The 24,202-nt window shown below is 43.1% G+C and overlaps 1 protein-coding gene across 2 annotated transcripts in view; it reads right to left on the bottom strand.

The window, feature by feature from the left end:
* Positions 1-24,202, bottom strand: part of USP32 (ubiquitin specific peptidase 32) — a 3,310,274-nt gene that overhangs the window by 2,865,241 nt on the left and 420,831 nt on the right. For both annotated transcript variants that reach the window (XM_044054559.1, XM_044054560.1), the window contains exon 5: positions 6,314-6,473. In XM_044054559.1, coding sequence (XP_043910494.1) covers positions 6,314-6,473 — 160 coding nt within the window. The remainder of the gene's footprint in view (positions 1-6,313; positions 6,474-24,202) is intronic.

Below are 24,202 nucleotides of genomic sequence, written 5' to 3'. Positions count from 1 at the left end.
TGAACCGGCTGGCTCGAAGGGGGGAGAGGTCAAAGCCTGAAGGACTAAAGTCAGATCCCAGGGGTCACAGTTTCTTTAACTGGTGGTCGCAATAAAAAAGTGCCCTTCAGGAAAGCTTTACACAATTTGGCAGAAGCCAGAGCAACCTTATTTTCACCCACATGAAAATTAGAGATGGCAGGCAGCTGAACCTTGCTGGTAGAAGCACTTGCACCTGATCGAAAAAGATCGGCCAGAAAATCCAGTATGACCGGAACGGGGGCTGTAAACAGGTTCAGATTGCACTGAGGCCCAAATGCAAAAACGTCTCCACTTGCTATTGTAGAGTTTCCTAGTGGAGGCTTTAAGAGAAGCTACCAGAATATTCTTAACAGGGGACGAAAGTCCAGGAGTCCTGATAATCATGGGAACTGGAGCAGCCACGCCGTCAGCTTGAGACTTGTCAAGGTTGGGCAGGGGCAAGCCCGACGGGTGAGAAATCAGATCCGGGCATGGATCTAGAGTCCATGGAGGAGCCAACAGGTGAGACCATAGGAAGGGAAACCACACCTGACGTGGCCAGAAGGGAGCTATGAGAATGACTTTGCACTGCAGCCGGCAAGCTCTGTGAAGGAACTTCAGAATAAGAGGTAACAGGGGATAAGCATACAGTAGCCCGGGAGGCCAAGCATGGACTAGAGCATCCCTGGGGACATCCCCTGGAGAGAGGATCAGAGCGAAGAAGTTGCTGCACTTCACGTTGGAAGGAGATGCAAAGAGATCGCAGCAAGGTTGACCCCAAACACGGAAGATCTTCTCCACCACTGACGGTTTCAGAGACCACTCGTAAGGCAGAAGGATTGCCCTGCTGAGACTGTCTGCTAGAATGTTGGAGCGCCCCGGGATGTGCGTTGCTATGAGAAACCGGCTGGTGGATATGGCCCACTCCCAAACCCTCATGGCCTCGCAACAAAGGGGGTAGGATCGGGTCCCTCCCTGTTTGTTTATATACCAGACTACAAACATGTTGTCTGATTGAATGGCTACCGTCCCCGGAGGTAAGACAGGGTGGAAGGCTCTCAACGCTAAAAGCACTGCCCTCACCTCCAGGACACTGATGTGTAACTTGGTCTCTGGAGGGGACTACGTGCCCTGGACCGTTCTTCCTAGGAAGTGCCCCCCCCCCACCCGAGCTGGGAAGCGTCCGTGGTCACCGTGGCTTGAGTCAGATTGAAGCCACCACTGGAGTGACGTTCTGCATGTCCGATTGATGCGGATGTGGAAATTCATCGGAAGGTCTAGCCAGGACCATTGAACTGCTAGCCAGGACCATTGAACTGCTAGATTCCACTGAAGGACTCTCATGTGAAGATGCGCAAGAGGGAGGATAGAGATTGCGGCTGCCATCGAACCCAGGGCCTTGAGAACATCAGCTGCTGTAACTACCGAGTGATCCAAGATAGCCAATACCTGGGGTCTGAGATTTTCTATCCTTTCCGGGGTGAGAAAAATCTTTGACTGAATCAAATCCAACCGTGCCCCGATGAAGTCTATGATCTGAACTGGAGCCAGGTGGGACTTGTTGATACTGATCCTGATGCCTAACTTGTGAGCCAGACCGAGGAAGTAGTGTACGGCCTGACACAAGAGACATTTGGTGGATGCAGGGAAGAGCCAGTCGTCTAGGTAGGGGAATACCTGAATGCCCTGAAGTCTCAGGTGAGCCGCTACGACCGCCATAACCTTGGTGAACACCCTGGGGGCTGTGGTGAGACCAAAGTGTAGGGCTCTGAATTGAAAGTGACTGGCCCCTAGCCGGAAGCGTAGAAACCTCCTGGAGCTCCTGTGGACCTTGATGTGATAGTAAGCGTCCTGGAGGTCTAACGAGCACATCCAGTTGCATTTTCTCAGAAATGGTAGAATGGACTGTAGAGTGACCATCCAGAATTTTTGTTTCTCTACCGACAGGTTGAGGATAGACAGGTCCAGAATGGGCCTGAGGTCCCCCGTTGTCTTTGGCACTAAAAAGAACCTGGAGTAGATGCCTGATCTGTATTGATCTGGGGGTCTGGCTCGATGGCTCATTTTTGTAGCAGCTTCGAAACCTCTAAGGGTGCAGCCTCCCTGTGAGCGGGTGGAACATCTGGAAGGCATGCTGGAGTTATGGGACATGAAATGAAGTGAATAGAATATCCTCTGGATATGATGTTTAACACTCAGCGGTCTGCAGTAATGGACTCCCATGCCGCTGGATGTAAGGAAAATCTTCCCCCGACTGCCTCCAGAGTAGAGCAGCCAGGCAACCCCTCAGGGTTGTTCTGCGGGTCTGTCAGAAAAAGGTTCCCTAGACCCGAAGTTTCTGGGACCCCCTCTGCCTCTGGGACGGCGTCGGTCTTGTCCCCCTCTGCCACTGGGGGAACGAATATTCCTGAGTGTCACGAAAGGACTGTGATTTCTGGAACCACATCTTCTTTTGCCCCTTTTGATTCCTGGAATAGCACCTCTGGGGGTTAGAGAAGCAGATCCCAACGGCTGATAAAGTCTTTCCATCCTTCTCACTTTGGGTTAGTGTGTCACGTACAGTCTTCCCAAAGAGGGATGATCCATCGAAAGGGGCATTGATGAAAGACACCTTAAAGGGGTCCACAAATTGACAAAGCCTGATCCAGGCGTGACGCCTCAAGGCAACGCCTGTACCAGCAGCTCTAGCGGCTCCCTCCGTAGCATGAGAGAGGAGACACATAGAGGTATTTGTCACTGATTTCAGTGTAGTCATCTTCGCAGTGAAAGACTGCTTGTCCTGTTGCGACAGAGACTCCGGGGGTGACTCAGTTAGTTCCGATATAAGGTCTCGCTGCAGTCGGGTAACATGTGCCAAATAATTCAGCGCACGAATAGAAAATGTCGCTGACGAGTACACGCGCTTCCCGAAATGATCCATCGACCTGGACACTTTGTCTGGTGGATGAACCGAGGAACTCTCCTGTGCCAGTTCCTTCTTTGTGGCAGCTGCAACCACCAAAGTGTCTACCAGGGCTCCTTTGGACCATGCGTGCCTGTCTGACGGCGAGGAAAGAATTTTGTCTGGCCTTTTGGGTATAGGCTCTACGGTGTCAGGATCCTTCCATGTCCTAGTGGTGATGAGGTCCATCAAAGGGTCCGCTGGAGGGGAGACCCAGGAAGTAGATGGGCCCGCGCCAAAGGCCTCCAGGAATACAGACTCATCCGCAGAGGGTTTGGGGCTGACCAACCTCCTCTTTGGCGGAGGATCTCCATAATGTCTCTGAACGAGACGTCCTCTGTAGGTGATCTGGGGGAACCCTCTCCTTCATCCAAGTCTGTATCAGTGGTAATGGACTCAGGGGAGTCCAAGTGCCTCCTCTTACACTTGCGCTTAATGAGGTTCCTCTCCAGTGGGACTCTCTGGAGAGGATTCGTAAGACTCCGGGGGTTCCCGGAGGGGAACAACCTGGGGTTGCTTTGGCACGAGCTGTCCCTGAGACAGGGTAATGGGAGCAGAATCCAAAACCAGAAGGGTCTGGGTAGGATCCGAGTAGGTGAGCCGTGGTCTCGACCCCTGGGAGAGAACCCTTTCCACTGCCCTGAATACCGATGGAGAGTACACCTCCGTAGAACGTAAGGAAGAGGCTCTCGCCGGCACCGAAGCAGGGATCGGAGCCGACGGAGGGGTAGTCCGGGCACCAAGGATGGGATCCAAAAGAGTGAGATCTCGACCCTCGGGACTGACTCCCCGACCACGGCTCCGAGAGTATCCTGGATCCGAGGGACTCAAGGTGATGGTCGGTGTCGAGGAAACGAGAACCATCAGCGCCGACCCAACAGCTCCGAAAGGTCTCGGACACGAGAACCCCGAAGCGTCGGGTCGGATCGGGGAAGGAGCAATAGGGTGGAACATAGTTGAAGAAGGAGGACCCTCTCCAATGGGAGAGGGCCCTGATAAGACCCCATTCTGAATCTGGTTCTGGATGAACCTCCTCATCAGCCTGTCCATATCCAGGTCAGAGACACTCTGAGTCGACCTGGAGGAAGCGACCGACATGGGTCTGGGCCGGATCTGAGGGGAGTGCCTCGGCTATGATGGCTCCGTCGGCTCCGGTGAGAAATGGGGAGAGTGGAACCGAGGAGAACGAGAGCTGGGTGCCTTTGAAGAGGGGCTGGAGAAAGGCTCCCTGTCCGGTGATCTTTTTCTGGGCATGTCCCTCTCTTTGTGGCGCTTCTCATTATCCCTTCTGTCCCTACCTCTCTGGGATGACTCTGATGAAGCAGGCCTGGCGGGAGGTTGAGTCCCTGCCTGCAGAGTGTCACTGGCTGGGGAGGAAACCGAGGCAGACTAAGCCAGAAGCTGGTAGCAGACCCTTAGCCACAAGCTTAGCCCGGCGATCCTTTAAAGCCCTAGGGTTAAAGCCTGAACAAATGTCGCAGGATGCAGACAGATGGGCGACCCCAAAACATAGAACACACAGAGTGTGGCCATCGGCTGGTGAGAGCTTGTGACCACACTCTGTGCACTTCTTAAAAAGAACCTTAGGCTGTTCAGCCATAGTAGAGACAGCAGAAGCCTTAACGGCCCACTCACACACAAACAGGGATTGGGCCTAGGTGGGAAACCAGTATCACAAACAAAAACACTTATAATTTTTTTTTTTTTATTTATTTTTTTTTTTTTTTTTACAACTAATACGACGATCAAACGTGAAGGGAGGAAAAAAGGGAAAGGTATTCACACACAATTATCACAAAAAGACCAAAAAACCTTACCACCTTGCTTAGAGCTCAGAGACCATGATGCTGACTCTTAGAGCGGTAAACGAGATCTGGGGCTAGATAGGAGGAAGTGATGTAATATAGGTAAGGGAGGAGCTAGGAGCTTGGAGCTGATGCTTGAAAAGTTTTGCCGGCTCGGAGCCGAATCGGATCCGTATACCCATATGTGTAGAATGAATGAAGTCAACTACTTCAGATCAGAAATTTCAGAATCCTGATCAGAAGAATCAGAAGGAAAATGAGTTCTAGGTCTTTCAGAGGGAGAAGGCTGGCTTCCCCTAATTAAAGTAATAAGGTCTTCAGCCATTCTTATCATTTGATTTTTAGACATATGGGCCTGACCATGCGGTTTGGATGTGGGTCTGACCATGCGGTTTGGATGTCGGTTTTCTAGACGTGGGTTGAGTTTTAGGCCTTGAAGAAAAAGATGGCATCGGTTTGAAATGCAAGTCAGTAGGCCTGAATACACTCTCAGAAGCTGGTGCCTGCACAGCAGCTCCGGACCCATCCAAGGTAGAGACATACACAGGTTCCATAGTCGAAGAAGCATCTCGCGGTATACCGAACTCCGAATGGGTCTCAGTAGAGGCCTGTGAATCTGAAGTAGTGGGTATCAAGGGCTGCAAAAGTGCCTCACTGAGTACAGGTGAACTGGCAACTAGCTTAACGGAAGCGTCGTCGGCAGCTTTGGACCTATGTGGTCTGTCTCTGTCTTTATCTTTACATTTTTTCGGAATGTCAGTAGTAGGATGGCTTACCAAAGCCTTTTCTGGATAGTTAAACCGAGTACCAAAATAATTTTCTGCAAAAAGAAACCGATGACGAATAGTCCAGGGGTTGAATAAGACACAAAAGCAACAGCGAGTGACATCGTGGTCTGGGCCTAAGCAAGGAATGCAGTACGAATGAAAATCTTTATGAGGTATTTGCTTTCCACAGGTAATGCAATTGTTAACTTTTACTGACATCAGTTAAGACCAAGAAAAAGGATCCCCAATGGGGTACTTAGCTTGCGAACTGCTTCTACTTCGGGCACCACGCGGCAAGAAAGACTTGATGTAATGGCATCAGCTGCATGTTTTATACCCCTGATGACCAGACATCATGGAAGGAGAGAGAGCATCTGACACAGGAATCCAAGACTTTGATATTCAGGCCGGCTAAGGGCTACCTGCAGGCAGATAACCCAAATGTAATGACTGCAACAGTGAAACACGAAGAACATCATGGGAACCATCAAAGAAGCACTCTCTTCATCTTCAAAAAGGCTCTGAAGCTTTTAGTGCTCCACCTGCGATTTACACAGAGTGCACTGGATGCTCCTGGCAGGTGATCACCTGGATGCGCCCAATGCGTTGAGAAGCTGGCCAGTGCAGGAGGGGTAAATCCATATAGCTTACACTACAGCAATGGTGCTGCATTTATGAAAATCTTTATATGCAAACCAAACAGTGAAGTAACATAAATTAGTTTACAATAAGTATGCTTCTATAAATTCTCACTTGGATTACTTTTGAATATGCAAGTTAATATTTTATTAAATACTTACAATGAGTGACTCCAGCAAGAGTTTGATAAAAAGTGGGAGTATCGCTGTCATCTGTGAGAGTAACACACACACCCCCAGACAACAGCCAGCGGGAAAAGGTAAACGCTTCTTTGTTCTGTAGCAGCCAGTTCTTAAACTTGTCATAGTTTACTTTGTCACCCTGAAATAAATTTAGAATGCAGATATTAGCACTTACATGTATCTCACATATGCAATAAAATTCAAGGGGAAGTCTATTCCACTATTTTTAGCCTTAGCCTTTATGTGAAATAAAATCCCACAGCCACACTGTTCAACAAACAATTACCTGTGCAACAAACAGACAGTGACATTTTCCACATTACTTCACAATGCCACCTGCCCCTTTTTGGTTGCTGGATCTATAATACTCCTCTGAAGGTCAAATCTACTACAACATGCCATTGTTCACGTGCTTGAAAGGTGTGTGTGGTAGAACTGGGAGAACAATGCCCCACATGAAACAAGAAGCAAAAGTGAATATAAACCATTAGTGATCAAACAAGTGGCTAAACAATGGAGTTAAGGAAGATAACAAGGAAATGCTATATGCAAAGCTGTACACCAATCAGTTCTCACGACACACAATTAACAAGAAACAGATTACAAAAGGGTGTTATGCAGTGCCAACAGTAAAGTAAAGCTATGTGAGCAGCCCTCCATAAAAGACAGCCAATTTTTTTTTTTTTTTTTGTCTTTTGGTATTTTACCACTTCTGTGTCTTACCTCTGTCTTATTTCTAGTGGCTCAAAATCAAGCAATGGCTAAGAAAATTAAAAAAATCTGGGATCACCACATCTTAAAACTAGAAAAATGGAAACTTTATTATATGGATATGGATAGTAAGATACAAGTAGTCAAAACATTTTATTCCCTTTAGTCTTATACACAAGTCAGGCATACTTTTATAAACCAGACAGGAAGTTGTGGATAGCAATTAACAAAGAGCTGAAGGACTTTATCTGGGAGGGAAAGACTAGAAGAGTCAAGTAGGATAAGCTGATTCTTCCAATAGAACAGGATGGATTGGGATTACCCAATTTGAAGGGGTATTTCAGAGCTACACAGGTAAGGTATACATAGCACAAGCAGAAACCTATAATTCAAAGTAGAAAGAGATGATGTTGAAAAGAGGGGGAGCTCAGGAAAAGTATAGTTTTGTACCTACCATAAATGTAGATGTTCGAGTGTTCACACGGCTGCAGTCATTACACTTGGGTTATCCTGCCATGAGGCGGTCCTGTAGTCAGCCTGAGTTCCAAAGTCTTGGTCCGGCGTCGGTTGCTGCCGCTTCTTCCCTGACGTCAGTGCACCAGGGGTATATAAGATGCATCCGACGCCGTTTTCTTCAGTTTTTCTTGCCCCAGATGTCAGGTGCCCCCAAGTAGGTAGGCAATACATATTGCTAATCAAAAATATACAATAAAAACAATACCTTCAGTTACCAGCAAATACACCCCAAAGGTTGTATAGGATAGAAAGGTATAGATAAGTCCAGCTAGTTCAGAGGGGATGGAGGGAAGGTAACCTGGACTGCAGCAGTGTGAACACTCGAACATCTATATTTATGGTAGGTACAAAACTGTACTATGTTCATCATGTTACACTGCTGCAGTCATTACACTTGGGTAGAATCCCAAAGCTGAGGTTGGGTGGCTGGTCTATAAAGAGTTAGGATTGGCTATGAGGCCCTGCAGAACTGCAGTGGCAAATCCTGCTCTGGATTTAGAGTAAAAAGGCAGATGGTAATGCTTGGTAAAGGTGTGCACTGAACTCCAAGTTGCAGCCTCCAAAATTTCCTTGGTAGATACTCCTCTGAGAAAGGTCGTTGAAGTGGCTGTTGCCCTGGTGGAATGTGGCCTAATGTTATTTGGGACTGATTTTCCATGCTGTGTGTAGCAGTACCGAATACAGTGTCCTATCCATTTGGATATAGTCTGCTTTGAGATAGCCTTGCCCTGTGATCCTGCAGCATATGCTACAAACAGTTGCTCAGTTTTCCTGAAAGCCTTTGTTTTGTCCAAGTAGAAATGTAGCTGCCTGTGTATGTCCAAAGAGTGCAGAAGTTTCTCCCCTTTATTCTGGGGTTTGGATAAAAAGTTGGCAAATGGATGGTTTGGTTAAGAGCCACACTAGATACCACCTTTGGCATAAAGGTAGGGTTTGTCCTTAAAGATACCCTGTCATGATGAAAAATTATAAAAGGTTCCACTGCCATTAATGCCTGTAGCTCTGAGACTCTTCGTGCTGAAGTTACTGCCAGGAGCAGAGCTGTTTTCCATGATAAAAATTTTAGATCGGCTGTATTGGCTGGCTCAAAAGGTGGTAGGGTCAGTTTTTCCAAAACAAAATTGAAGTCCCAAGTTGGTGTTGGTGCTCTCCGGGGCGGTCTTATGTTTTTAGCCCCTCTGAGGTACTGCTTTAGCAAGGGATGAGAGAATAAAGGAGGATCCGTGTTGTAATGTGCTGAAATGGCACAAGCGTGGATCTTAACTGATGAGAAGGATAGGCCTCTGTCCAGCATCTCAGTTAAGTATTGTAAAATCTGAGGAATGTTTGGAACAAGTGGGTCAAGGCTTTGAGCCTGGTTCCAGGCGGAGAATCTCCTCCATTTTTCTGAGTAAGCTTTCCTGGTGCTAGGCCTCCTGGCCTCCAAAATGACATCCATAACAGCTTTAGAGAGAGGTGTTGCCTGTTTTACTAATGTATCTGCCATGCAGCCAGGTTTAGGGTTTTGAGCTGACCGTGCAGGATCTGATTGTTTTGTTGAGTCAGAAAGTGTGGAATTTCAGGCAAAATCCATGGTGGGCCTTGAGCCAAGTTCCTTAAAATAGGGTACCAGTGCTGGCGTGGCCAGTCTGGAGAAATCAGGACCATCTGTGTTTTTTCTTGTCTGGCTTTTAGGAGTACCTTTGAAAGGAGAGGCAGTGGTGGTAAGGCATAAACTTTTAGGTTTTTCCAGCTGAACAGAAGAGCATCCACTTTCCATGCTTGTTTGTGATAAGTCCTTGTGCAGAATTTTTGTAGTTGGCAATTCAGTGGGGAGGCAAAAAGATCTATGTCTAGGCATCCCCACTTTTGCGTTACCATGCTGAAGATTTGTGGATTCAATTTCCATTCATGAGGATCCATGATATTTCTGCTTAGATCGTCTGCCAGAGTATTTTTCTTTCCTGGCAGGAATTGTGCTTGCAGGTGGACTTTATACGCTAGAGCTGTGTTCCACAAGGTCATGGCTTGCCTGCATAGGGGATAAGAATGAGTGCCCCCTTGCTTGTTTATGTACCACATTACTGTGGTGTTGTCTGTCTTTAGTAGTAATTGTCCTGGATGTAGAAGGTCCTTGAAAGCTGTTAGGGCATTTTGAACAGCCAACATCTCTTTTTGATTGATGTGAAGATGCATCTGGTCTGTGGTCCACTTGCCCTGAATGCATTTTCCTGCCATGTGTGCTCCCCAGGCGTAATCCGAAGCACCTGTTAGAGTTTGCCTGGCTGTGGGTTGGGTAAAAGGCTGACCCTCGTTTAGGTGACATGCCTGTGCACACCATCGAAACTCCTGTTGTAGGCAGGGAATCACTGGTATTACTGCTTCTAAACTGTGACAGTGTTGAGTCCAAACACTTTTCAGGTACCATTGTAATTTCCTCATATGCAGTCTGGCATATGGTATTAGTAGTGTGCAGGATGCCATGAATCCCAGGGCCTGCAGAATTTTTCTTGCAGGTAGATGGGTCTTTCTTTCCAGAAATTGAAAATATTGAGTTAGTTGAACTGGTTTGTCTGGCGTGAGGTAAGCCATCTGGGCAGTTGTATTTAAGCTGGCACCCAGGAATATAATCTGTTGCGAGGGCACTAGTTTTGACTTTTCGTTTACTGTGTACCCTAGAGAAATTAGCAACCTTTTTACAAATGCCAGATGCTGTAGAAGAATGTCCTTTGTCTCTGCTTGAATGAGGCAGTCATCCAGGTATGGATATATTTGAATTCCTTTTTGTCTGCAAAATGCAATTACTGGTGCCAGGCACTTTGTGAAGACCCTGAGCGCAGTAGATAAGCCAAAGGGCAGTGCAGAGAATTGGTAGTGCATTGTACCAGCTTTGAATCTGAGGTACCTTCTGCAATTTTGTCTGATAGGGACATGTAGGTATGCCTCTTTGAGGTCCAGAGTAACAAGCCAAGCCTTCCTGCCCAGCATGGGTAGAAGCTGCTGTAATGTCAACATTTTGAATTTCGGAATATCCAGGTAAATATTCAGAATTGAAAGGTCAAGTATGGGCCTCCAGGCCTTGTCCTTTCTGGGGACCAGGAAGAGTCTTGAGTAAAATCCTTGTCCTTGTTCCTGTTGTGGTACTTTTTGAATAGCTCTCATGTCCATGAGGGCTGAAATTTGTTTTTGTGCCTCTGCCCATTGATTTTGTGGCAGGTCTGGCATTCCTTTTAGCCTTGGTAAAGTATGAAAGTGGAATCTGTAACCTTGAGACACAACATTCAGGACCCATTTGTCCTGGGTGATTGTTTGCCAGTTTTGAGAAAAAAGTGCTAGTTTTCCCCCTAAGTGGGCTTCCAAAAGGGACGTGCTTGGCATACGAAGGGGAAAGTCATTGTGACTGTTTCCTGTAAGGTTGAGACTTGTCCTCACCACCTTTTGGGGTTGAGGTGCCCCACTGTCGTTGTCTGTTTGAGCCTTGGGGTTGAGATCTGCCTTTTGGGCATCTGTATCTGCCTCTCTGTGGCCTGTCTGACACTGGAAAGGATCAATTCTTTGTTGGCCAATTTCTGCTAAACCGAGGTGGCTGTACCTGTAAGAAATCCTTGACTGTTTGCATAGATTTAGCTTTATCCTCAATTTTCTTTAACACCTCTTCTGTCTTAACACCAAACAAAGTATCATGCTGTAAAGGAGCATCCAATAATTTTGCCTTAGCATGATCAGGTAAACTTTGTTCTTTTAACCAAGCATATCTTCGAATCACAGAACCTGTAACAGCTGCTCTAGAAGAGGCCTCTAAAGAATCAAAACCACATTGCAGAGTATGTTTTCCCACCTGTTCAACTGCATGCAATAAATCCTGCATTTCTTTACAATCAGTAGCTTCTGAGCTTGCAAGCATTTTCTGTTTTAACTGAACCATTAAATATTGTTGGTACTTAAGCATGTGAAACTGGCAATTTAAAGCTCTTACTGCTAAAGTTGTAGAAGTGTATACTTTCTTCCCCCATCTAGCCAAAGCTCTGGAATCTCTGTCCGAGGGTACTGGATTTTTTGCAATGGAAGCCTTAACCCCTTTTGGACCCTGGGAAAGTTTCTGGATCAGCAGAAGGGTTTTTGTAAAGAAACTTGTGAGAGTCAGGGACTCTATAATACCCATCTGGCTTGGCTGGAGCAGGGGGCAAAGAGTCTGGAGATAAACTGGATTCAGAGAACACATCATCCACAATATCTAGCACTGGCGGAATAGCCAGGGCCTGTGTTGAGGCAATAAGAGGAAATCCCTGAGTCTTTTCTTGGATTCTGAGTAATCCTGGCTTTCCCAATGGAAATGCTCCCTCATGGTATGTAAAGTTTCCCCAAAAGAATAATCCTTAGGAGGAGAGGCTGAAGGGATAGATTCTTCAGCATCAGAGTCCTCATAGGGAGGTAGAGAGTATCCCTGGCCTGAAGAGGAATCAGAGGAAATGGAAACCTGATCAGAGGAGTCATAGTCTGTATCCTGCCTAGGCCTTTTCTCAGGAGGGGGGTGGGAACCCCTGATTAGAGTAATGAGGTCCTCGGACATTTTAAGCATCTGTTTCTTAGGCATGGAGGACTGTCCAAGAGAATGCTGTACTTGTTTCTTTGTCTTTAATGGTACCTTTGTCTTGGCTGTTGTTTTAATGGTAAGTTGTGAAGGTCTGAAAACACCCTCAGAAGCCGATGCCTGCTCAGCGGCTCCAGACCCATCTGAGGGATTAGTTTCCGTAGGCCCAATACCTTGAGTTTCCAGAGGCCTAGATGTCTCCACGTGGGAGTCGGAAGCGGCCTGTGGCTCTGAAGTAGCGGGTGTCGGGGCTGCGAAAGCGCCTCACTGAGAACCGGCGACTGGCCTAAAAGAGGGTTCGTCGGTTTTGGACCTCGGATGCCTGCCTTTCTCCTTGTCTCTGCGTTTTTTCGGTATTGAGGTCGTCGGCTGATCCGACGGCATCGTATAATTGAACCTTCGGCCAAAGTAGTGCAAAGCAAAATCAAAACGTCTTTTTATAGTGCGTTTGTTAAATCTAGCACAAAACCGACAACTAGTGACGTCATGATCAGGGCCTAGGCATGGAATACAGTAAGAGTGGAAGTCCTTATGAGGTATTTGCTTCCCACAAGAAATACAATTATTAACTTTTTCTGACATCGGTCCGAGGCAAGGAAAAAGTTTCCCCAATGGGGTACTTAGTTTTATTGAAGACTTCGGATCTGAAATTCGACTTCAAAAATCTCAGGAGTCGGCCGACCGGCACTTGCGAACTGCTTCTTCTTCGGGCACCGCGCGGCAAGAAAGACCGAAGAAAATGGCGTCGGATGCATCTTACATACCCCTGGCGTACTGACGTCAGGGAAGAAGCGACAGCAACCGACGCCGGACCAAGATTTTGGAACTCAGGACGACTGCGGGACCGCCTGACTACAGGATAACCCAAGTGTAATGACTGCAGCAGTGTAACACGATGAACATCAAGGAGAGACTGGGATTTTGGATGCAGGCCTTTAAGGAGAATAATAATAATAATCATATACAATATTATATACATACAGTAGCAGAAAGTATTCTAAGAACTAATAATCCAGAAACAGGCACCAGAGACCAGCAGTTCCAACACACAAGTAATTTAATGCTCAAACACTACAAAATGAACGCACAAGCACATGTAACATTAACGCTGATAAAAACACTTCCCCTTACGTTTTTGTCTCATAGAACTTCATCAGCTGGGCAAATACATAATAATTACCTAGTTAAATACCTTTTACTGTTTGAATGGACCAGTAAAATGAATAAATCAATTAATTTCCAAGATGCAGAAAGACTGAATTCTAAAATACATATACAAGTCATGCAATGTTAAATGAAATGCATTTAAATCTTCATATTAAAACTGTTCATATAAAAATATACAATATATTAATGTAATAAATTAAAATAAATAAATAATACTTGTTAAATAACTTGTTTAAAATGTATATAAAATACAATGGCATAGAATAATAAAATAGTGGTCTGATACCATCTAGTGGACAAACGATGAACCACATAAAAATTAAAATCAGAAAATCAGAAAATCACTTGAATGAATGAAGAATAAGGTAGCATAAATAAATAAATAAATAAATAACACAAATAAATGCATCAGAGTATTACAGTTTTGCATCCCTGAGCTTTAGTATAGGTTTTAAAGACACCATGTCACTTAGTCCTGGGTTACTGCAAGCATCCAGGACTAATTGCCAATATAATTCCCTGGATTATCTGTTACATTTTGGGCACTTTTACCACTTCTTTACTGTTTATTCTAAGAACTACGCCAACATGGGAATGGAGAAAGGAGATTATGCTGACAGGGACGATTACAATTAGGGAATTAATTGGAGAAAACTGGCAAAGGAACCAAGGTACTGGGAGCAAATAAGTAAAGAGGGAAAGATAACAGAATGGGAAGAGGCCACAATTTTATTTGGACTGCAGGTTGGAGATTGTCTTCCCCATCAGGGATTGATATCAATAGGCAAAGAGAAAGAAATAGGGGGTCCTAAACAAAAGACCAACACTGGTAGAGTTTTTAGAAGAATCTAGAACAGAAACTGCCATTAAAAAAGGAATAATTAGTACAGCATGTAAAATGCTTTATGATAACTATAAGAATCAATCAGAGGAGTTTAGAAAGCATTGGGAAGACAGATTAGATAAGCAATTCACAAACTATGGCAGGATATATGTGTGTCTCCCAAATATGCAACAAAGTCTAGAGTTAGGATTTTTGCGTGGAAATGTTTGCATACATATTTTTAAACCCAAAGTAGACTCCAGTGAATTTTTCCTCAGGTAGACAGCACATGTTGGAGGTATGACGGGGAAGAAAGTGATGATTGGGTAGATTATAAGTGATGTATAAAGTCTGCAACTGGGAGTAAGTCGGTATGGTTTGTGATGTAAAATGCTTGGAACTAGGAATGTGTTTGGTGTGGTTTGTTTTCATTTATATAAATGTATGACTGTTTATGTCGTAAGTGATGGTTTAATAAAGATGTTTCTCATTTTAATAAAGGGGACAGAAATTGAATCATTTATGTAATGCTGCTTAGGTTATATGATGTATAACAATATATGTGAAGTGTAATATTTGTTAATATAATACAGTTTGATAACTTTTGTATAAATGTATGCCTATATCACAAGTAATAATTCAATAAAGGTGTTTAAAAAAAAAGACCCACCAATAACAGTGGTATTTTGTTTCACTCTGCTTCCCTCGACTGCCAATGTTCAGTTAATGTTGTCAAATGTTTGCCTCCCCTCCAGAAAAACCACACTAATCCATATCTATCAATCTTAGCATCACTTCTGCCATTCTTTTAGCCATCACAAACACTTTATAATAATGGTTTAGTACTGAAATGTGCCTGTATGAAGATGGATCTGATTTACCCTCTAAGTATTACAGCTATCACCGCTTTCTTCTAAGATGTTGGTACTTTTTTTAAAATACTGTTAAAACCTTCCAGATCTTTATCAGTTTTTCCCTCCTAGCTTCCAAACTTCCACGAGAATACCATCTGTTCCTGAGGACTTTCCTGTGGATTGTTTATACGTCACCATTTTATCTCATACCCTCCTATCCTGTTAGTAATTAAGCGTTACCTACCTCTAACCTTCGCATATTTAATTCTTTTATAAACATTTTCATTTGTACCTTTTCTTAACTTCCATACTTCTCTGCTTTATACAGACTTTCAAAGAATTTCTAAATATTTTTAATACATCTACAGGAACTCGTTATCTTCCTTGTTATAGGATTCCTAAGCTTAGAAACAGCCCTTTCTACTTTCTGTTGACTGAGTTTTGCTAGAAATTTTTGTGCTCTAGAGTTATTATCAAAAAAGTTACTTAACAGTAATCTTTCTAAACCCATGTATATTATCGAGGAAATCCCTATTTTCTGTTTAGCATTCTGCAGTTGCTCCTCTTTTTGCTCAGTTAGATTCCCCCATTTTGCAATATTTTTAACATTTGTCAGTCCCTCTAAGTAATTCTTGTTACTTCTTAACCATATCTCCCTTTATTTCCACCCTAGTTTTAAACACCAATTTAATTTTATCCCACTTACTAGCTACAGTTTCAGAAGAAATTTCTATATTCTCTAATAGCTCCTGAATAATTTCCACTACCAATTCCTTAAATTCTTCTCTTTTCAACAGACAGGTGTAAAAGCACCAGTGTCTCATTTTTATTTTATTACCCTGTGTTTTTATTTTAGTTATTACTGGTGCATGTCCTGAAACAGTTACTGGGTGCATAACAAGAGCCAGTTTTTGTATCTTGGGGAATAATACATAAATTCAATCTGAACTCCTAGTACTGAATTCACATCTTCCATGACAAATATTTTCATAAATTTCTTCAAAAATCTACCCTCCTTTGTTATATTTGCCCTTCTGAGCCCCCCCAGATACATATTCACTGCTGCAAATCATATTCCATTCCCCACCTATAACGAATATTCTTTGCTGGACACTGATCCTTTCTCCCAGAATTCTCAAGTTTCATTATAGCAGTTTTAGGTGGAATAGAAATAAATGCCAGCATAATCTTCTTCCCTTGCCAGTAGTCCCCTAGTACTACAAATTTACCATTATCTTTTATATCCTCTTCTATCACTCTTGGAGCTCCTCTTGCAATTAATATACTTACTCTTTCTCCTTTGTCCCAGGTATTCCACTGAATAACCATCTTATAAACCTTTTTTATTAAATTCACATGTTCAGTTCTTTCCAAGTGTGTCTCCTGTAACATAGCTACATGTTTTAATATAGTTCACTACTCTTTCTTTTTCGTATTTATCTGTGAGGCTATTGATATTTAAAGACATTACAGAAAGCATTACTGTGTTAAAAAGATATTATTCCCGTCTTTCATGTATAACAGCTTTTTGTTAAATGCCTAGTTCCAGCTTTTGTGTTAAATGGATACACTGTTTGGCATGTTGGTCTTTTATACAGTTGTTTCTCATCAATTTGAGTCTATGTCATATCCTAGAAAACTTTTTGTTTTACTGAAAGCCCTAAAACACACCCTTAAACTCATTAACTTAATACTAACACTCAAAACTATGTGCATCTTCAAATGTTGAAGTTTTACCCTTCTAACAGGAACACATGTCCAAAACCTGACAGCCACACTCACAGACTTGAGTTAACCTAAAAGAATGGTTATCCATCCTAAGATGTGTGGTACAGCCTGCGTTTCTACAAAGTGTTGTCTGGTTTTGTCTTATTTTTATAGCTCTCCCAGCTGGGAAAACACTTGCATGTTTTCAAAAAACATTATCTCCTAGCCAGTTCTCTTTATAAGATTGTTTCCATGGAGACACGGAGACCAGGTACAAAGTTGCTACTAAGCATATATTTATTTACTAGAAAGAAGTTTTATAATACTCAATGTTCTTTTTCATTTACTTGTATTCTCTGAAAACTTGTTACCAGATCAAGCTAAGAGCCTTAATCTAGTCATTCCCATAGGCAATAATGAAAAAATAAATCATTTTTTTCTTTTGTCATGCTCATTTAACCAGACTTTTTTTTACACTGCAGTGCCTACATTTCCTAAAACTGAACAAAGGGAAAGACAGAAGGGAGAGAAAAAAAAGAAAATCAGGAGCACTTTTTTACATTAGTATCCACATTGCACTTAATAACGGAGAAAACTCTACTTTACAGTATGCAAAGAAAATCATGCACTATTAAAATACTACCATTAAGAAAAAAATTATTTACTTGGTTAACTTTCTCCCTCTTCTTTCACTCTCCTAAGCATTTTTCTGAACATTAATGACATGAAATAAGACATATGCTTTAGAGTCCACTACAAGTTTAACAAAGTAAAAAAGTCCAATATTTCCAAATTTTCTTGTTTTGTCATGTTTCACAAATATATTTATTGCTTTGTAACCCCACATTTGTCAATTTCCAATTTACTGGTTATTATTCCTGTTTTTTATTTTTATTTATTTTATTTTTTATTTTACATTTGTTAACCGGGATAGTCCGACTGGACACAGGTCCATTTTCAGCGGAGGCCCAGGGAGAAAAGCTCCACATGTGGATAGTTACATATGAGTTAAACAGTAGCAGTTTTATACAGTCACATATAGATACCAATACAGAATTATAGGATTATATGCATACTTGGAATACATACATACTAACTTAACATTGTAGTTTTCTTGTTCGAACTTAGACATTTTTAGTGGTACAAGGCTGAAAGAGGTAGCATGTCATTCAGTAGTACAATACATATGTGAATGAGACTAAGTCCGAAACACTGACTATTTTACAGATAGCAGGTAGTGAAGACAGTGGTAAGCTGGTTAGTCAGGGTTGGTACAGGGGCACAGCCAGTGATTTTTTAGGAATTTTTTGAGAGATGTTTTAAATTGGTTACTAGTCTGGTTTGCTGTAAGTTCTGCAGAGAGACTATTCCAGATTGTTCCAACAGAGTTGCAAAACAATGAGTCACCTGCTGAGTTTTTAGATTTAACAGTTTGTGATAGTATTTTGTCAGAAGACCGGAGGGTTTTAGGTTACAGCAAGGGGTAATTATATTTTTGAGTATGGGTGTGCTTTCAGACTGATAGAGGACTTTGTAGGCTATTATTAACTGATTATACTGGATTTGAAAGGGAAACTCTGGCCAGCCTAGAGATCGTAGGTTAATACAGTGGTGGGTTATATATGCTGAGCCAGTGGCAAATTTGGCTATGGTGTTGTAGCAGCTATTGAGTTTATTGAGGTCAGATTTACTCAAGTTTGTCTAGATTGGGGAGGCATAAAGAAGGGTTGAAAGTAAATGTGTTCAGGCAATAACTGTCCTAGTAGTTGGGGTTAGAAATGTCTTAATTCTATATAGAGATCCTAGCTTTTTGTTGACTGTTTTAATGGTTTTGTCAATGCGAGCGTCAAACTTAAGGTTATTGTCAACAATTACACCTAATAGTCTTGTATTACTTTCTGGGGAAATTACTGTGCCATTATTAGGTGTTATGGTAAATGATGGGAGTGTAACTTTCTGGGTGGGGATGAAGAGTAGCAGTTTTGTTTTATTTGGATTCAATAGAAGATGCCTGTCAGTGAGTCAGTTTTCTACTACACTGAAAGTATTTTGGGTTAAGGTCTGCAGATCTAATGGGGAGGTGGCAAAGCAGATTAAGGTAGAGTCATCTGCATGTTGAATGCAGGTTACTTTGGGGATGACTGTATGAAGATCATTAATGAACATGGAAAATAGGAGAGGTCCTAGTATAGACCCTTGAGGAACTCCAAGGGTGACTGGCAGTAGGGAAGAAAGGCTATCCTTCCATAGCACAGCTTGTTGTCTGCCACTTAGGTAGGACTGAAACCAGCATATTGCTAGGCTGTCTATGGCAAGAAGTTTTAGTGTTTGAATGAGTAGCTGGTGGTTTACCATATCAAATGCCTTAGACAGGTCAAGAAAGACAGCAGAGGAGGGCGTATTATTATTACGGATTTGATTTACTGTCTGATAGGACAGAAGGACTGTGGTGGTACTATACTGGGGTCTAATTCGTCTATTCATCTCCATCTCACAAATCCTGTCTCTGCTTCATTTCCAATGTGCTCTCGATTTTTCTAGTTAACTCTTATGCTTTTTTCCTTCTCTCAAGCATTTATTGTTGAAACATTTGAAAAGGTTTCTGTGGCAGTTTCTCTCTGTGGTCTTTATTACCAGAAAAACAGGAAGCAGAATCTCCTTCTGTTTCACAGCTCACTTTTTGTTGGACAAACTTTTGTATTTCCTCCATAGCATATGCTGCATCAAAAAAAAAATGATTTGATCCCTCCAGGCAAGAATATTTTGTAGATAGCTGGATACAGAAGTATGCATCTCATGCTAGCTTCTCAATATTCCCTGAAGAGTGGAACAAATTTACTCCTCTTATACCTGATGTACAGTGAGTCATTCTCCACAAACACTCTGCTCTCACACTTTTAGTACTTTGTCCTTCTGCCACAGTTTTGTCAGAATCAACTCCTCCTGCTCGTAGGATTGCATCTTTATGATTAAAGGTCTAGGCTGCTTTCTCATAGCCAGGTTTGAAGCATACACATGATGTGCCCTTTCGATAACAACTCCTGCTGTGGAATACCAATCAAGTCACTTATTTGTGCTTTCATAAAATTAATGCAGTCTGCTCTTTCTAGATTCTCTGGTACAACAGAAAATCAGTTTCCTCTAATTCTATTATTCTTTGAAACATCTCTTCTTGAGCCATCTCATATTCAGCCAGCCTTTTCTTCATTTCAATGTCTGATTTTTGCAGTTTTATCAACTCATCTGAATATCTGTTTAAAGCTTCTTCCATTTTTCCAGACTTTTGTTATTTGACTTGATATACTTCATCTGTGTTTTGTTTATTTTAATCAGGTCCTCTGTATTTCTTTTTTCCTGGCACCCAGGCAATGCACTTACTAGCCAGTTACTGAAATTTACCCAAAAATACAAGTTCACTGGATTTCTCTGCTGAATTTCTATTTTCATAGTGGGACAATTAGAATTAAGTAGTTACTCAATGTGCAGCCATCTTGAAAGTCCTCACCATTTATTTTTGAGGTACCACTGCAACGTCCTCATGGATTCTGGACAGGTGGATCATGAGGACGCAAGATGCCAGATAATCCAAAGCTCTGAGGAACTCTCTGGCAGTGAAGTATTTCCTGAAAAGGAGCTTTTGGAAGTCCACAGTAAGAAAGGTAACCTTGCCTGGAGGAAGGAATGCCTGAAGAGAGGAGTCCAGCAAGGACTCAAACACAATCCTGTTTGTGGGAATGGTCTGAGACTTTTGGGTATTAATGGTAAACAACAGTGAATCAAGGATATCTTGGATATAAAGCAGATCTGTGTTAAGTTTTTCTAGATTTGTTGCTTGAATGAGGCAGTCTTCTAAGTAGGAATAAATCTGAATGCCATTTGACCTGCAGAAGGCTATCACTGGGGCTAGGCATTTTGTGAAGACCCTGGCTGCAGTTCAAGCCAAAGGGCAAAGTACAGAACTGATAATGTCTCACACTTGCCCTGAAGTGTAAGAATCTCCTGTGAGATTTTTCTATGGGAATATGGAGGTATGTGTCCTTTACATCTAAGGTTACCATGTAAGTGTTGGCTGAAACCATAGGCAGCAATTTTTGAAGGGCTGGCATTTTGTATTTTGGAACGTGAAAGGATCTGTCGAGTCTTGACAAGTCCAGAACAGGCATCCAGGTACCCTCTTTTCTGGGGATGAGGAAAATCCTTGAATAAAATCCTTTTCCATGTAAGGTGCTTGGTAATGGTTCCACAGAACCTTTGGTGCACAGGAGCTGTATTTGCTTTAAGGCCCCTGTTTGTTGGTTTGGAGGAATATCTAGGAAACCTGGTCGAAATAGAGGCTGTTTGAAATGAAGTTTGTAACATTTTTTATGATTTTCAGTCCCGTCTGATCCCTGGTAATGGGATTCCAATTCTTTAAGAAAAGGGTCAGCTGTCATGCTGGGTGGGGGGGGTGGGGTGATGGAGTGGTGGGATTTGAGGGATGGGGGATTGGGAGTCTTATGGAAGAGTCATGACTGGTCTCTGTTGGCAGGATCCCACAAGCCTGTTAGAATCTGCTTGCCACTCTCTCAGTCGTTGATGCTGCCTTTGACTCCTTTCCCTGAGGTCTCCTGTGTCTAGGCTTAGACGGGGATGCTGGAAAGGACCAGTGTTTGGTAAAGTAGTAGTGGCTGAAGCAAGGAGGTTGAACCTGGACAAAGTCCTTGACTGTTTTCATGGATTTGGCCTTATCTTCCATCTTCATAAGCACTGCGTCAGCCTTGGAGCCAAAAAGGAAATCTTTGTCCAAGGAAGCATCCAAGACACTAGATTTCATATGGTCAGGGAGAGATTACTTCCTCAGCCAGGCATGTCTTCTAATGATGGATCCTGTAGCTGCTGCCATGCTTTAAGCTTCTACAGCATCACAACTACTTAGCTACTTGACAGCTAGTAGTCCCTTGGAGAGGACCTTATTTTCAGTCCCCATCAGTTTTTGCTTCATCTGGTCTAAACTGGTTTCCTAATACTTCACCATATGAAACTGGCAATTTAAAATCCTCATGATCAGGGTGGCAGAGGTGCAGACTTTCATTCCAAACCTGTCTAATGCTCTTTCTTCGTCAGCTGGCAGGGGATTTTTGGAAGTGCTTGTTTTAGCTCCCTTAGGGCCCTGAGTCACCACTTCAGAGTCTGCTACAGGGTTACTGAAAAGGTGCCTGTGTGAATCCAGAACTCTGTATAATCCATCAGGTCTACAAGGGGCAGGGGGAGGGAGTCTGGCTTTAAAGAAGAATCCAACAAAACATTGTCCAATACCTTTAAGACTGAAAGAAAGGCAAAAAGTTTATGCTCAGGGAGTTCTAGAAATTCCCTAACCCTGTTCTTGCATTGTAAATAGTCATGAGCTTCCCATTTCAAGTTTTCCTCAGAGTATGTAGGGTGTCATCAAAGGAAATGTCCTTGGGGGGTGCAGCTGAGGGAAGATTGTCATGATAATCAGAATTTCCTTAGGAAGCAATAAATAAGTCTTCCTCAAAGATGCATTCATCACAGTCATCTTCAGAATCAAAAGAATCAGAAAAGCCTGGAGGGGGGTATCCCTTTTTCTTTTATCAGGAGAAGATTCAGTGGCAGAACCTGGGAACCTGGGAGAGAAACATCTATATCTGACTATGCTGATCAAATTCACAGCTAACCCGACTAGGTCCTGTTGACAGGCCTGAGTTTGGGAGTAGTAAAGGTAGGTCTCAGCTGGGGCAAGCAGGATGCAGCCTTTTTACGGGAGACCTTAGGCTTGGACCTAAGGGTGATGGCCTCACTAGGGTCAGGACATGGTCGGACAGTCGAAAGCTGGGAATGGTGAACTGAGGTGATCTCTTGACAATGAGAGACACCTTCGACAGTGTTATAGCAGTCATTGAAAGCCAGAACCCGCAAAGCGTCTCTGAACCCAACCAACAAGCTAAATAGTACAGCTGTGTACACTTACCATAAAATGTAGATGTTCGAGTGAATTCACTGTTGCAGTCCTTACAAAATGGGTTATCGGGCTCCCGGTAGCCCACAGTCTGCCAGAATACCAAAGTCCTTGGTATACGACGTCGGCTGCCTTTGGTTTTAAGCCTGATGTCAGGACGTCAGGTACAAAGGAAGGCAGCCGATGCCACTTCCTCAGTTTTTCTTGCCTTAACTGTCAGGAGCCCCTAAAAAGGTTAGACCAGGAAAAGAAAAATCCAGTCTGAGCCCTAGGAGAAAAGGGTGATGGACAGGGGGAATCCAGGGTTGCAACAGTGAATACACTCGAACATCTACATTTATGGTAAGTGTACACAACTATACTATGTTCATTGTGTTTCACTGTTGCGGTCCTTACAAAATGGGTTAATTCCCAAAGCCCAGGAAAAAAATAAAAGGGGGGAGGAACACCCACTGTTTAAGGGTTGGTAAGAATGCCCTGCAACACTGCAGTGGCAAAACCAGCCCTGGACTTAGAAAACAAGGGTAAATTGTAATGTTTAGTGAAAGTGTTGACAGAAGTTCAGGTAGCTGCTTCCAGGATGTCCCTAGTAGGTACACCTCTTAAAAAAAGCTGCTGAGGTAGAGGCTGCTCTAGTAGAATGGGACCTAATACTCTGTGGAGGAACCTTGCCATGCTGCAAGTAACAAAAGTGAATACAATGAGCAATCCATTTATAAATGGCCTGTTTAGAAATAGCTTTACCCTGAGCTCCAGGAGCAAAACTGACCAACAACTGATCCGACTTCCGAAAAGGTTTAGTCCTGTCCAGGTAAAATCTAAGTTGTCTATGCACATCCAGGGAATGCAGTAACCTTTCCCCTTTATTCTGAAGATTAGGAAAGAAGGTAGGCAGGTGGATAGACTGGTTAAGAGTCAGGCTAGAAACCACCTTAGGCATAAAGGAGGGATTAGTTCGAAGAGAAACCTGATCCACATGGAAGATGATAAAAGACTCTACTGCCATTAAGGCCTGCAGCTCAGAAACTCTTCTAGCTGAAGTAATAGCCAAGAGAAAGGCAGTTTTCCAAGAAAGAAACTTCAAATCTGCTGAGGCAGCTGGTTCAAACGTAGGCAGAGTTAGTTTCTCAAGTACAAAATTAAGATCCCAAGCAGGAGTAGGTGCCCTTCTGGGAGGCTTTAAATTGCTAGCTCTCCTGAGGATCTGTTTCATCAAGGGATGAGAGAAAATGGGTTGCTCAAAGGAACAATGAGCAGAAAAAGCTGAAGCATGAATCTTGATAGAAGAAAAAGAAAGTCCACCACTAAGCAAGCCTGCCAGATAGTCAAGAATAAGAGGAAGAGTACGTTGAGAAGGGTCTTCCCCTCTAGTCTGCATCCAAATGGAGAATCTTTTCCACTTATCTGCATAAGATTTCCTAGTGCTAGGCCTCCTGGCCTCACGAAGAACCTCAACCACCTGTTGGGAAAGGTTTAAATTATGAGCCAGGCTGACAAATGCAGAGTCTGAAGATGAGGATGCAGAATTTTTCCCCCCTCCTGAACCAAGAGATCTGGTATCAGG

Source organism: Protopterus annectens, chromosome 13.part0, assembly GCF_019279795.1.
Source record: "Protopterus annectens isolate FY-2018-M chromosome 13.part0, PAN1.0, whole genome shotgun sequence".
NCBI lineage: Eukaryota > Metazoa > Chordata > Ceratodontiformes > Protopteridae > Protopterus > Protopterus annectens.
The sequence above is the reverse complement of the archived record's forward strand: the minus strand, read 5'-3'. Positions and strand labels throughout refer to the sequence as shown.